At 42.2% G+C, this 15,816-nt stretch overlaps 1 protein-coding gene across 4 annotated transcripts in view; it reads left to right on the plus strand.

Moving 5' to 3' along the window:
• Positions 1-15,816, plus strand: part of KIAA0930 (KIAA0930 ortholog) — an 84,610-nt gene that overhangs the window by 48,238 nt on the left and 20,556 nt on the right. For 3 of the 4 annotated variants that reach the window (XM_074872126.1, XM_074872129.1, XM_074872130.1), the window contains exons 3-6: positions 10,928-11,035; positions 12,344-12,421; positions 15,139-15,240; positions 15,669-15,809. In XM_074872126.1, coding sequence (XP_074728227.1) covers positions 10,928-11,035; positions 12,344-12,421; positions 15,139-15,240; positions 15,669-15,809 — 429 coding nt within the window. The remainder of the gene's footprint in view (positions 1-10,927; positions 11,036-12,343; positions 12,422-15,138; positions 15,241-15,668; positions 15,810-15,816) is intronic. The other variant, XM_074872128.1, reaches the window with a different exon arrangement.

Raw genomic sequence — 15,816 nt, forward strand, 5'->3', positions numbered from 1 at the left:
GGGGAGAATCCCCCCCTCGCCCTGCTGCCCACACTGCTCTGGGTGCAGCCCAGCACACAGGTGGCTTTCTGGGCTGCCAGCACACATTGCTGGCTCACAGGCAGTTTTCCATCCACTACTACTAATACAGCCAGGCCTATGGGTATGTCTGATCTCTTTGAAAAATCCCCTTCAACTCATCTTGCTTCTTTTTCTCGTCTGCTGCGAGTCCATTCCTGCACTATTCCCTGGGCCTTTCCAAAGTGCAGCTCATCTCCCCTGTCTGCCCCCAGTGTCCCTCCAGCAATGTCCCAGCCCTTTAACCTGTGTAGGCCTTTTCTATCTTTCTGGTTGCCACCAAGGCAAAAGGTAGCCAGTGCTGTGGGTGGCTCATAGCAAATGGCATCAGGGAAAAAAACGGAACTTCCCTGGCCCTTCTTCAATAACAGTAGTAAGGTGGAGGTGTCTGATTGCCAGTTGGCACGAGGATGCCATCCACGAGGCCTCTGTCACACTTGTCTGAAGTTGGCCAATGTGTTTGGAAGATGAGTAGGAGTGGGAAGGAACTCAGTTCTGCAAGTCCCATTTTCTTAAACCAGATGTTGTATTTTTTCCCCATTATATGCACCATTATGTTTTTCATGCATATGGCCAGTTTGCTCTCAAATGACATCTGTCTGGTAATTCCACATTCACGTGAGGTGATTGCTGCTGTTGTGAAGTCCTGAATACACACAAGAGATGTGAGAAAGAGGACAGGAAGGGAGAAAACATTTTACAACAAGCTCAGCTGCTTATTTAAACGAACACAGCTTCTTCAGGATAGGAAATATTGGAGCTATTCTTGGAACCTAGTCTGGATGATTTTGACTTGAATGGTTCTCTTCCATTTACAGGTAAGTGTGACAAAACAGAGTGAATTGTTTGTTTAAATTGTTTCAATTTAAAAAGCAGGTTTGCTGGTAGCCACCGGTGAACCCTCAGTTCCTGATTAGCACGGGCTGGAGTAGGAGCGGTGTCTGTTGCAGGAACACCTTTCACGTGTCGTCAGGCATCCTGCAGCTTGGGTGATGAAAGAGGATAATCCACTGCCATTCCCCAAGGCTCTTACTCCATCTAAAAACACCTTCCCATGTCCTTGCCTACAGATACACGTAGCATTTGCAGTAAATCTTCCCAGTTGAATGTGGAAGGTAAACGTCAGTGTGGTGCTGGCAGAGGGAGGGCATCAATTCTGCCTGTTGGGATGATCTGGGCTGCAGAGTTTCTCGCCTGCAGGTCATGAATGAGTAGCAGAAGTTACAGCCACTCACCATTTCTCATGCCAACAAATGGAAGAGGGAGTCCAAATGAATAGACTCTCCTGGGTAACTGCATCATGGAAGAGATGAGCAGCAGCTGCTGGGCACACAACTTGTCCCACTTGGACCTTGGAGGGAACCTCTGCAAGACACTGGAGTCTGAGATATCTTCTTGCTGCTCTGATTTATCCAGAGACGCTAGAAATTACAGTCAGCTTTTTAGATCATTTACTGCTCTTTCTGTTGGCTTGGCTGTTGATTAATATGAAGTGGTTGTGGGGAGAGAATTCTAAGTCATTAATATTGAAGGAAATTTTTAGAGAATGCATGGTTTTGTCTGTAGCTGAACTTTGCCTCTTGCACAAAACATTTACAGTTGCTTTATTGCAGGGGGCTTTGTTTCAGCTTTATAGCTAAGGTGGGTGTCGAGTTGCCATAGCTACTGGGCATCATGCTGCCTTTATGTGGGCTCCAGAGTGTGTTCCATGAGGATCAGGTGCAACTTCTGAATAATTAATAGCATCCAGGAAAAGGAAACTGGAATTTTGTTTTAGAGGGCTTTCTTCTCGTTGTCTTCCACAGTTAACTGCCAGTGAAAATTACAGTAGCCATAATCCTAAGAAGAAAGCTCCCTATGACATCTGAAAGAATCTTTTCTTTTTCATTTTAGCGCGTTGTCGCATTGTTAAATACAGTTGTTCCCTTTTAAATATTATCTTGGATATAAATATTATAGGGAAGGCTTCTAACGTAGTCTGTTGTCAGTGTCATTGTTCCTTCTGCAGCTTCTCTATGTGACAGGACTGGGGCTGCACCCTGCCCTCAGGCCTTCTCTGCATGCTCCATAATACCAGTCTTCTTTGATTTTCTTCCCATTTCATAGAGACAGGTCTGTCGATGCCGAGCGGATGAGTGAGCAGATGGATTTTCATGGGTGACTTGGTCGGATCAGTTCATGTTGTCTTATCGGGTGTATATTGTACAACGATTCTTGGCAGCCTGTTCCAAAACAGAAAAACACTGCTTCACATACAGGACTGGGTTATTGCAGCATCTCCCAGCTTGTTAAACACACGTGAGGCCAAAGTCTTTGGAGATTAGTGACCTCTGTGCCATTCGTGGTGATTTCTTGTCCTGAGAAAACACCCAATTTCTGTGCCAAAGAGTCCTGGCAGCTCCTGGGATATTGTCTTTTCCTTCTGAATTGCATCATGTTGTTGATCCCTTTTAGTACATAGGCAAGGAAGGAAGGAGTGACCTGTGTCTCGGTGGTCTGGAGGTGGAGGGTTTTGGCCCAAAGAAGCGAACGCTGTTGCGACAACAGCTCCATGCTGTAGGGAAGGTTTGGATGTCTTCTGGCAGATTTTTGGCAGGTCAGTCTCTGTGCAGCCAGCCTTGCTCCGCTGAGCTGGAGTAGGTGCTAAAGCCAGAGACATTGCAAAGATTTCAGCATTCGTCATAGATCTGTATTGCTGCAGGGTTTCAGGCAACAGTCTTACTTTCCATATTTCCTTGTTTGTTTTTTTTTTTTTAATTAATTACCTTCACCCCCTCCCCAAGAGCAAGAGGAACAGAAATCACTGCGCACAAACCCTCTTCTGGTGCTGGGTAGCTTTGGCTCAGACTGAATTTACCTTCTAATATCTCCTAATCTCAGACCTGACACCTGCTGGTAAAAATACCATAAAATATTCAGACCAGGGTAGAGTGCTCTGCATTAAATCAGGGTCATGGAACTTATTGATTAATTCTTTTAATTTTTTTTTTTTTTTCACATGCAGAAGTCAATATAACTCTTCCTTTTGCCATCACCAGTGTATTAAATTAGCTTGAAACATTTGTGAGGCTGATTCAAAACTTAGGGTTGTTACATCTTTAAAGTAAATAATATTCTGAAAATTATAAGGTTGTGTGTATGTATTTTTTTCCTTTAGTTAACACTGTTAGGAGCAAGCCTACTGGGATTTGAAGTGTTTCAGAGCTGCAGTGGAAGTAAAACATAGAAAGTGAATGCCCTTTATCATTTGCATACTAATGGAGGTCCACTTCTTTCAAAGGACCTGCATTTTTCTCTTAATGCTTTTTTCTGGACTCTTCTAAGCTTCCAGTAGCTTATTACAAACGCAGTTTGGAAGCAGCAATCAAGCTGTATCAATGACAGCCTTGGTGATGTTAGTCATGGAGGTGATGCAGAAGTCCACGAGGATATTGGGTTTTGAGAGAATCCAGTGAAGGTACTGTGTTTTCAGGGGCTGGAGAGCTGAGGTTTTGGAGTGAGAATTGATGTCTTTGGGTAGGTTGGGAAAAAATAGATTTGTTTTGGTGGCGGAAGGAGCCAAAGATGACTGTTTATGCCCCAAAGTTTGACTTGTCTAACTAGTTCTAATAAAAAGCTGCTGTAGTCACAAATTCTTTCTCTTTCACAACCATAAACTGTCTTGCTATAGTAGCACTACTGGTGCTATATGAAGTATTTCAGGTTACTTGTGTGTTGGTGTGTTCAAAGGATCCAGAGAGAAAAGAGGTTTTAATGCTCTGCCCAGCTTGGGAATATAACTAGAATTTACATTAACACTGCAGTTAAATATAATTTAAATTTTTTTGTCCTGACATTGTTTGATGGCTAGCATTTAGCACCACTTCTTTGTTGTACTTTAATTATTTTCTCTCCTTTTTTTTAAGACATCTTTCATTCCCCTAAGAGAAAAACTTATTTAACTATGATTATTTAAACAGGTAAAAATGTAATCTTTCACAGTCCAAACTTATAACTAAATGCCTTGTGCTGTGTGAAGCGTGGTGTGTGTTAATTAACTATGAGTCTGATATGAGTATCTCACCTGCACGGAGGGGCTTTTCTGATGCCCTGAATCCTGGAGAGCCAACACTTCTGCTCGGGGAGGGTCTGGATGGGCTACGTGGGTGTCTGTAACTCCTTACCTCCAGCTTCATGCTGCGGTAGTGGTGCTGCTTAAATGGAACGAGGAATCCTGACAGCTCGAGTTGCTGCCTTGTGCCAGGTTCAGGCTGTCGCAGCTACATCGGTACTGGCACCAAAGCTGTCTGGTTCCCTACTGCTGGAGGGTTAGTTGCTGGGGTGAGGGGACAGGTTGCCACACAAAAATCCCAGCTGTGTGATTAGGTGCTTAAAGAACTGCCTGTGGACTTATAAAATATCAGGTGTCCAAGAGTAAAGCATCTGGAAAATGGAGACATGTAATGCTTCTGGTAACACCAGTGTGCTCTCTTAATGTCCATCTGGGTTATACTGTTTACTTAAAGCTACTCAGTGCTGAAAAGAGATTGTTAAAGTGCAAGTAAAACAAGTGGCTGGATAACGCACAAGAAAAATGCAGAACAAACTGTGTTTGGGGGTGGATCTGAAGGACGGGGGAGGAGGACACTAGTTCCTTTGGTCAGTGAATTTAGAAAGACCGTTTAATTTGGTTAGTATTTCAGGTACCATTTTGGAATCATGCTTTTTTGCTACAGGGAAGACTAGTAAAAGGAAATACTTGGATAAATGTGAGAAAGGTACTTCTAACGTTGAAAGCCATTAGGCTTCACAGTAGTTGGATGCACTCTGATGGGGGCTTTAAAGACTGCGCTGGTGAGCACATGCTGGGAGATAATTCTGCTTTTGTAGAAGATGGACCTGTTTTTGAAAGAAACGTTTTTCTTTTGCTGATTTTCCTGATCTTTTGAACCAAACCTGTCAATCTGAAATCCTAAAAATCAATTTTCGGTCTCTGTGTTGCAGCTGGCTCTGGAGACAGGAATATTTCCTCGTTGAACTTGTATTGTGGAAAAAATCTTGAATTTTGTTCACTGCATCTTCTTCCTGTCCCTTTTCGCGTTCAGCCCCTTCACCTTTACTGTTTTGTAGTGAATGTGGTCTGGAAAAAAACCTAAAAAGTGGTGCTGCTACTAGATAGACCTGTCATCCTATTAGACTTCTTTTTAACAGACAACCAGAATCTGCTTTTTTTGGGTGGCTTCTGAATGCCAACAAAATAATGCTTCCTGTAAACCCTGTTCTTATTACCCTGTGCTTTACCTGCTGCCCAGCTGACAGCCTGGATCGATTTTGACTGTAGATTTTCTTTTCAAAGGCTTGTGCATTAAGCTGTGCAAACAAGGTGATTTTCAATTCACACGGGTTTCGTCAAACAGCTCTAATGACTTGGAAACTATATGGAATTAATGCCCTCCTGAGTGAGGGTTTTTGGGGGGGAGGACATAAATATCCCAGTGTTCATATTATTAATATCAATTTAAAAGATTGATTGTATTCTGGAAGTTTTGGGGAGCAAATAGGCAGAAAAAGTATCCAGTTTATCACAAAGATTTTAAACCTAGACTGGGATCTTAGATGGGTTTTTCTGGGTTTTGCGATAAAAATGTTCTAGCTGTCTGTAAGTGTATAACTTAACACGTGTTATATTGGCTTCCAGTAGAAGATCCTGTATGGCTTGAGTTCTTTTGTAAAGATAACCAGTCCATAATCTCTACATCTCCAAAAGGCGTATTTCTGTGAATAAAATACATCAGTGTTAATAGAGGCTTTGCTCCTTTGCACTTAGGATGTTCTTTTTGTGCAGGTAGTAACTCCTGATGACAGTTTTAAATAATGTGGGAGTAGCTGTGAGGCTGTTGTGACACAGAAGCCCCTGAAGTCCCAGAGATGGACCATTCTAGTACGTGAGAGCTGTGCAAGAAGGTAGCCAGAACATTTGCCAAGCACGGAAAAGAAAAAAGGCTGAGGAAAAGCAGGATGATGGTGGGGGTCCTGGCTGACAGGAGTGGTAAAATGAAGCTGGCCAAGGGGGAAGGGATCTAAGGTGGAGGTGTTTGTAAGGGGGTTCTGCAGGGCTCAGTGACTGGGATGATAAAATTACAGTGGATTCAGATTTGCAGAGAACATTGGTGCTTTATAAATTCTGAGGGCCTGACCATCGGACTGCCTAGCCTGATTCCTAGGAAACGTGGTTCCATTTATTAGTAGAGTTCAATACTTCAGTGCCAGGAGCACACACAGCCTTGTGAGAAGGATGGGCAAGGCACAGGGTGCAAGTTATTTAGCTTGCAGTCATGTTGCTGTGCAGAAAAACTGCAATCCTGAGGGAGTGGTGAGAGTGTGTACTCCCAGTGCTGTGCCGGTACCAGAAGGGTCCGGTACTGGTGAAATACTGAGGGAGTGGAAAAGGAGCACAAGTTCTGCAGAGGTGCCTCAGAGAGGCACGGAGACCAGGAATTTTGTCTGGTTTATCTGAAAGATTAACAAATTACAAAAACAAACAAGCCCCACAAAAACCCCCAAACAAAAAAAAAACCAAAACAACAAATAAACCCAACCAAACCAAAACTCTGAGTATTAAAGAGCCTCTTAATGCAGTGGAAATGGGCGTGACAGGAACCAGAGGCTGGCAAAAGGAAAGCAGCTGAATGAAATGAAGTGGCACACTTTCAGCCAAGAGGGTGATTAATCATTGGAACGAGTTCTCAAAATAAGGTATTTTCCCAGGCACTGTCTAGTCAAATGTGATTAACAGGCTTTTGTGAAGAAGTAACAGGGTAAAATGTCTGTGACACGTAGGAGGTCAGCCTAGCTGATGTAATTCTCCTTTACAGCCTTAGCTCAGTAACGCCAGGAAAACTTTAGAAAGGTGGCGTAAGAGATTTCAGCTTGCTGAAACTAGACGGGTCATCATCATCACTTGAAAGAGGGAAATATCCAGCTTGGCTTTTGGATTTCACTGGGAATAAATAATTAGTATTTACATAGTTCTTTCTATTAATAAATTTTCATGCTTGCAAGGCGGCACATCTAATCTAAAGCCAGATAAACAAGCGTAGAGGTGAGGCATGGCCAAGTGAATCAGCAGCAGACCTGGAAAAAGCCCCAGTGTCTCCTGTATCCCTGGCTGAGACAGGCTTGTTTTCTTGGGAGGACTCAGCTGTCTGAAATCCAGCGTGTTCTCCAGTTCAGATCATTTCTTAACTCTGCAAGGCCAAACATGACAACATGAATTAAGCCTCAAATATCACAAAACAGTGTTCTGATGAAGAGCGTGAGGTATACTGAGAAACTATATTTTGTGGTTTTTTATTTATATATATTGTCTTATAAATGTCGTATATATATATAAATAATTAGGTTCACATTTACTCAGTGATTTCTGTGTAAATATAAGGCAGGTGTTTCTCTTCATTTAGGAAGCGCTGCGCTCAGCACTGGCGATACTGACTTACCTAAACTCACGTAATGGTTTGTTACTGGGAACTCATTGAGATTTTGACAACGCTCCTATTTGATGTCTGAGCACCTTGAGGTCAGAACAGTGAACATGTCGGTCTCCTGTTTCCCATGCTGTCAATCCCAAATGCCTACATTCACTTGGAGTGATTCGCTTAAGTGTAAAAGGGAAAAAAAAATCACCCCTTGATTTTCGGGTTGGGACTTAAATGGAGAAAACCCCTTGGTGACAGCTATGGTAGCTACTTCCACAGTATTTATGTGATGTTAGAACTGCAGTTCTTTTGCACATAAGGAGCCTGAGTAATGGGGCTTTCTGAGGCTTCAGGTCTTGATTTTATGTTCTTGGCATATATGCTGTTTGCACATAGTACCAGGAAGACAAGCGTAGAGATGCTGAGCAAGCTTCCTTGGGATATGGACAAATTAGGTCAGCCTGCTAAGAGATTTAGACTGCTGATTTTAAATAATAGTGATTAAGATCTATAGAACGGTGAAAATTTGTGTTTAAAGTTCTTTGTGTGGGGTTTTTTAATTTTATATTTTTTTAATGATTGATTTAGATGCTTCCTTTATTGGCTAACGCTGCCTGCAGGGTCTGAGTGGAGTCAGCCCCAATCTCTCCTACATCCTTGGCCCTGCCTGAGTCTCCACGGCGTGCCAGCGACGGCGGGATCGTTTGCTACGAGTTGAACCGAGCCTGTTGATTTATTTCACGTAATATCGCGTGGCCACCTTCACATCAAGCACCGTGACAGTAGAGGGTAGCTGAGATTAATCTGTGAGCTACAGCACTTGCAGGGGAAATTGAGCCCCTGGAAAGTGCTGTTTGTTTTGACCAACCCAGATTTAGCACTTTGCTTTATGCTGAGATGCCTTACGGATGCTTTTTTGCTATTTCTGGATGAATTGTTTAGAAATGAGTAACAGAGATGTTGCAGTTAAATAGAGGTGTTTCTGAGATAAGGGGTGAGATATTTTGTTTTTGTAAGTGACTTGTAATTTGGGTGCCTGCACCACAAAGCACGTTACCAGTCAGATGGGGAGCGGTGCTGCTCCTTATAGCACCCTGGCGAGGGCTCGTTGTGTTTTATAAAGTGAATCCTTCGCTGGTGTGGAAAGTAAAGCATCCAAAACCTCAGGCTGCTGCAGCAAACGTTGGCTTCTTGGTGTAACTGCTGCCCCAGTGCTGGGTAGAGCTGGTTTGTTCACCTGACGTTCACCAGCGACACTTACTTGGGCATGAGTAGGAGCTGCAAAACACACCCAGCAGATGCCATCGCCGGGGAGAGCATTTGGAAGCCCATTTTCTGTCTTTCTGAGGTTTTCTTTCTGTTGCTTCTGGCTGCTGACAGCTCCTTTTTCTCTAGGAAGAGGTCGGCCCTGCCCTGCCTGGTTTGACCTGTTGAACAGAGATCTATACCCTGTGCAGTTTATTGCCTGGCAAAAAATTGAATTCCTTAAACTCCCTAAATTCATTTCTTTTGGTATACAGCGTGGCTTGAGCACTTGGCTCAGGCAACAGCCAGGGCAGTGATTCATGGTGACCCGCCATGCCCTAACCCACAGGTTGTACCGCTTGGGATTCTTACCCTAAATTAGTGTATAGGGTAAAAGTGATTAAAGAAAGGCACTTTTTCTGTCTGTGACAGGGTTGGGAGGCGTTCTGTGGAAGAGCTGTTGTGCAACGGCTTTGTAATTGCTGGGGAGTAGTAGTTCAGTGTGTGAATTAATTTCACCAGCAGAAAAAATTAGTGGCTGACTTCTGCAAAGGGAGGTTTAAACTTTATCATTGAGAGATGATTAAAATCTGCCTGGACTAAAATAGAGGCTCCGCAGATACGGAGGAAGAAGAGACTGAGGTGGTTTCTGTTGAGCACATGGTCTTGCTTACCCTGGTGTGTGTTTTCCTTCTCTTTCCTTCAGAAACAGGATGGCTTTTGTTTCACAGGGTAGTTCTGGAATCTTGAGACTGTGATGGTTCTGTGCTTTCAGGCACAAAAGTGCAAGTATCACCTTTGTTTGTTTGGAGATAAATTTAAAATAGATTAAGACATGAGCAGCTGAGGGAAATAGTTTTTTACAGTAACTCTCATTAGTTTGTGTGATGATATTGCTAATAGAAAAATTCATGGTTAGGAGCTTCAGAAGAAATAAAATAAATTATATGATGTGTGAATCTATAGGCATTTTAAAAAGATATTCGTAAGTTAAAAAATGAGTGCTAAAAACCAATCCATTTGTCTTTCGTAGTATCTGATGATAGTGTCAATCCTGAAATATTGTACTGTTTCACTCTTCTTCACTGTATTTTGGCGTTGTAGCTTAACAAATGTAGCTGAATGTAGCTGAAATAAATGCACAGTGACTATAAGACCTAATCTTGCTCCATTTGATTTCATTCACATATTCTGACTTCTATGACAATCTGTTTTCTAACAAATCAGCTCTACCCTTCTTTCTCTGCCCCGTCCAAAGCAAAAAAAGGTTCATGAATTGCCCTGTTTACAGCTGTGTCCACTGGTCACAGTATTCCAAATATTTCTTAAACATCTGTTAAGGTATGTTACTGTGTTAACAAAAAAAGATATTTGACAAACAAAGAGAAACAAGTGCTTTTCCAGGTATTCTGTCAAGACAGTGGTAGCTTTGACGTCTGTTAAGTGTGCTACTTGTCACCCTGTTTTTTATCACACACCAGTTCAGAGATTAAGCTGTGCTGCAGATACTTTTTTTTTAAGTGTCAAACTACTGTTCAACTCTGTGTACTACATCAAGTCAAGTTTTATAGTTATCTCAGTTGTTTCAATTTGTTAGCATTGGTAGAGTTGTTTCTGCATTCTGAGATTATTTGAGATTTTTCATTTGCTTGTGTTTAGTACAGCTGAAAATCACACATGTGGTTGGGTCCAATCAGTGCTGTCAACATGAAACCTTTAGGAGAGGGGTTACCAAAATGTCATCTGTGAGGCATTAATTAGTGGACTTCATCTTCCCAGAAACTCCCACCCCAGTGGGGAACAAGCAGCAGCTCCCTGCTAGACAGTGTTGAGCATTGGTCTGGTGACGTGTTTGATTCCGAGGGATTGTATTAAGAGAAATACATATGTGTGTGTATCCCTGATTTTATTAATTTCATTTTTGCTAAAACATACCTGTTATAAGGAATATATAAAGCTGCTGAGATTGCCCTGCACACACCTGCCTTTCTCACCTATTCTTCATGTGCTGTGTCCCCCCAGCTTCACTTCTGTACAGAGCCTTCCACGATCAGCAGAAGCTGATCTTGACAGAAAAATACAGCAGGAAGCTACACAACAGGCAGCTTCTGGTGTCAGTTTTATGGATGCATATAGGTCATATTTTTCAAGGAGATGTGATATTTTCTTAGCAGGTTGAAGTTGAAGTTTACCGGAGAGATTCTAAGAAGCTTCCTGGCCTGGGAGACCCCGACATTGACTGGGAAGAGAGCGTCTACTTGAACCTCATCCTACAGAAGGTAACGGTGATGCTTATCTAAATTTCATGGGCTATTTATTCTGGAGAGGTTTCAGGGAAGGCTTTGATCTGTCCCCTTCCCTCCCTAGCTTGGGGGATTTGAACACTTCTGAAGGATAGAAAGAAAACATGGTTTTAATTTTGCCTTTCAGAATCTAAATGAACATAAACTGAGATGTTTATTATTTTTCAGTAGAATCCTAATAGCTTTCCTTGAAAAAAATTTAAATATATATCTAGTGAAGCTGGGCTGAATTTTATCCTCTGTAACAAAGTTTTACAAAATGGAAGGCTTTGTCAAGTTTAATAGTTTTTGAGAGTGAATGTGGCTGTTAGTCAAGCAATTAGAGTTCACAATACTGGTACAGCTGGGAGAGGGAGCTGCTAAGTAGAAATGAGGTGAAGGTGTTGTGTACTGCACTGGGAGTTTGCTGCTCTTGACATCAGAACTTTAGTAAAACGTTTTTTTTTTGGTTGGTGGAAACATGAAGCTAGCACAAATTATTTCTTTAATCAACTCATAGGTTGTTTAGTTATTGCATATGTTACATTGGTGCTTAGGAAAGCTGAACGTTACTATAGTCATTTGAGATCCCTTAAGTTTTGTTGATGATGATCTCTGAATGAGAGACTGCTGGCTTATTGCACACATCCTGGAAAATAAATTGTTTTCATTCTCTCTCCTTCCTCCCCAAAGTCTCGTTGCAGAACTTCTCTGCAGAGAGCAGTTTCTGCCTTTATTTGATGCTGAATAAAACCAGACTCTGCTTGCTACAGTCAGAATTCAGAGATGCTGTTACAGCTGGATATTGCTGTCCAGAACTGTCACGCTTGCTCCTTACAAGTTTTTTCAGGTTATTTGGCAGGCTGCGTTAATGGTTTCTGACCTCTCTAACGTGTTGCTTCTGCTCATTAGTGTTTCTATTTCTCTCTTTCCGAAGGGAGGATATCTTTTCCATTTCTACCTTAAAATGTGCTTGTGTGTGTGTGTGCCATGCTTATTCCCCCAGCTGACCAGTAAGCTAGTGTGAAACAATATTGACAGGAGGATTTTTACCCATAGGTTGAGCGCCTCAGCAAGCATCTGTGCAAAAGATTTCAGCATCTCTGAGATAATAAACAAATACCAGCTTGAAAATTGTAGTTTCAGCACAGTAAAGAGAATAAAGAAAACAGCAATACTGAAACATCTTACTTTCTAGCCAGACAGCTAGAAAAATTAAGATGGAATGTGTTCTGCTTCATGCACGTGAATGTTTTGTTTTTCTAACTCTAAATCTTTATTTCTCTGTCTGGTACCCGGTTTCAGCTGGATTATGTGGTGACATGTGCTGTGTGCACGCGCTCCGATGGAGGAGATATTCACATTCACAAAAAGAAATCTCAGGTGAGATTACCCTGTTATTACTCTGGATAAGAGGATGGCATCCAGTATTATCTAATCCTAAAGACTGTATCAAAACCAGGGCAGTGGTTCTCAGGCTGTTCTCTGACAGATGCACCCTTGTGAAGCATCTCAAATCTTTGTCTAGTGACATTTCCTGCCATTCATCTCAATGTGAGATCTAAATGTCCTTTATAGCCCCTCTCAAAAAATTTTAAAATCTCTGCATGCTTTTGTGATTTCTATCTTTGCCTACTGGATGTGAGTGGGGGGGTGCTGAGGGGGGAGTATGCCCAATCTGAGGGTAAACCTGAAATGGTATGAGACCTGAGTTATAAGAAGCCTTCAGGGAAAATCTGTAATGTAGGGCTATTAAATGGTAGACAACTTACTGATTACCAATTTATCTTTTTATTGTTTTCTCTGCTAAACTGCCTATTCCTTCCATCTCCACCCCAAAGGCTTTTATCATTTGCTCATGTGCAGCATTCAGTTAATCTCGGCTTTAGCGCAGTGGAAGAGACTGAATAATAAGCATGGAGGACATGGGAACAAGAAACCCCAGACTTCTTCACTCAGTTTCCAGCAGATCTTGCAACAACTTCTCCTAGTTGGCAGAAATGCTGCTTTAAAACACCCCTGTTGCTTTTAAAAGGCTGTTTCTCTGAGGCATTTCCATTCATTTAGCTCATTCAGCTGCTTGCATGGCTTTACCTACAATAAACCAATGCTCTTTAATCCTTTAATTTTGTTTTACCATTTTAAAACAGTTGTTGCTTTGCTTGCAAACAAAACTAGCAACGCTGATTACTGTATTTGTAATTTGCATTAGTTAGGTGCATAATTCCCTTCTTCTGGTGCTGAGACAACACATTACACCACTGATGCAAGCCTTTTATTTCTCATTGCTTTTTCCACTGTTTATTGTCCAAATTTCACCCCCAGTTAACTTCTGCAAAATTCTTTTGAGAAAAATCTGTATTACTTGCAGATTTGAGAACTGGGAAGATGAGGGACCTGCCCTCACCACGTGTGAACAGTGTTCAGAATCAGGAGGGGGGTTTCTGTTCCTCCTTCCTAGAGGCTCGCACCATGGGACTGCTTATAAATTCTTCTTTGTCTCCCCTTTTCTAGGAGAAACACCTTAAAACTTACCAATGCATACTAATAACATTTCAACATCATGAAGCTGATCTATGGAGAGAGAGAGAGAGGGCAATTCTATATACCCTGGAAAGCAGCAGGGCATTTCATTGTAACGTGCACCAGTGAGGCTCTTAGTTTTAAACAAACAAAAGCCAGCTTTTTTGGATCTGTATTACTGCCCTGATGGTTCTTGCTTTACCTTATTTCTGGTTTTTGTATACATTATCCTGTCAGTGTGCAGCCAGGTGTTGAATAGGTAGACCTATGACAAAGCCACTGTGTTCATACCGGTAGAGTACCTGAGGCACAAAACCAGTGTAAAAAAGGCCGACTTTCCCCTAAATTATTTTGCAGTCTACGTTGATTCTCTGCTGGCTTGACAGTAAGATCTCTACAAACTGTGTTTTCCTCAGGTGTGTCTGACTGGAGATGAGTTTGAGGGGTTTTTTTTTGCTTTACAGTGGATGGCATGAAAACAAGGATGCCTGGAAGATGTCCTTGTTTCAGGCGTCGGTGCAAGTGCCATCTTTGAGGAGTCTCGTTACTTCCCACTGCTGTTTCTTGTCATGAAGCAACCTTTCTTTTTAATAATCTGTATTTAAATGTGCATGTAAGCTTCATAAGTACAAATAAGGAAAAGCAACCCTCTCATGAATATCTAATACCCTCCCTTAGTCATGTTTCACGTTGAATGGTTTGTAGCAGGAGTATCACCAGCCTGACAATCTGGGCAGATTCAGAGCTTTCACCACATTCACAGAGGGCTAAGATTTGGCAAGGTTCTTTAATTCAAAGCTTTGTTTGTGAACAGAGGTGGAAGCAAAGAAGGCTGCTTGGTATGAATTCTTCTCCCTCCTTACCTGTTTGCTAATCTTGTTGGAATGATAAAATCTAAAGCCTTTAGCTATTTAAAGAGAGGTTGTTTTGAGGAGTGAAGTGACCAAAGGAGTTCAGGAACTGCTTCAGAGGGAGGAGCGTGCAAGAGGAAGCACAGTGGGTAGAGACAGAAACAGAAGCAGAAGATGAGGATGAGAAATGAAGTGCTTGTCCTCCTGAGGGCCGTGCTTCCCTTTACTGAGTGATGTTGATCTTACCCTGGTACTAAGCAAACAATAACAATGAAATTAACTGTACAAGCAAATAGTTAGGTCAGCTACTCCGGGGTAACTTTCTTGCTGTGTGTGCTTTTACTTTGCAACGCATTGCAGTGACTTAAAGGCAGCTCAAGGTGGTTCTCTCTGTCAGTGAAAAGGAGGATACCTTAGCTGTAGCACACGGTGGTGAGAGGTCAGGAGCACACAGGGACATTTACTGTGGAGCAACTAGTATTTGATAACTTGCATGTGAAAACTCAAGGATTTCACAAGTGGTGTCGTCATTGCAGAATGGGCTGTAGTCAGAAACCAGCTCAGCTTTGCCAGCAGGGTATCTCGAGCCTAAGTGAAAATGTTGGCTGGCTGAGCAGTGTTGGACTGTGGTGTTTTGGTCTTGCTTGCCTTGTATTCAGTGCGTCCGTTCCTGAGCGCATTTAACTGAGAAGATGTATTTTATTTTTTTTCCCATATATTTCTCAGCAAGTGTTTGCATCTCCTAGCAAACACCCCATGGACAGCAAAGGAGAGGAGTCAAAGATCAGCTACCCCAACATATTCTTCATGATTGACAGTTTTGAAGAGGTGAGTTCCTTGTTGCAGCAGCAGTTTTGTCCTATTCTAGTCTTATGTCCTGATTAGCCTTGTACCTTTTGAAGTAATCTTCTTGGCTAATTGAGGGTTATCTTCTAGTAGATTTTATTTTATTTGACCTTTCTCTTTCTTTAATGTTTGAAATCTGAGCTTAAAGCTGGATTTTGGCATCTGTCTTTACAATGGGCTAAAACAAGACAGGCTGATGTGAGAGCTGCTTATCTCAGCACGTGATTTGCAGTGTGCACTGCCTGAAGTCTGGTTTTTTGAAAGGCTGAGGTGGAGCTTACAGCTCCCTTGCTTTCTGCCATTTACATTGAAACTGCCTTGGGCCTGAGGAGAGTCGTGGGAATCCAAATATATTTAAACTTCAACAGCTGCAGTTTGCCTTGAAGTGTTTCATCTTGCACCTTTGGCAGGTTTTCAGTGACATGACTGTGGGAGAAGGAGAAATGGTCTGCGTGGAGCTGGTGGCCAGTGACAAAAGCAACACCTTCCAAGGGGTGATTTTTCAGGGGTCCATCCGCTATGAAGCACTCAAGAAGGTCTATGACAACAGGGTAAGGT

The sequence above is a fragment of the Strix uralensis genome, chromosome 5 (genome assembly GCF_047716275.1).
Source record: "Strix uralensis isolate ZFMK-TIS-50842 chromosome 5, bStrUra1, whole genome shotgun sequence".
NCBI lineage: Eukaryota > Metazoa > Chordata > Aves > Strigiformes > Strigidae > Strix > Strix uralensis.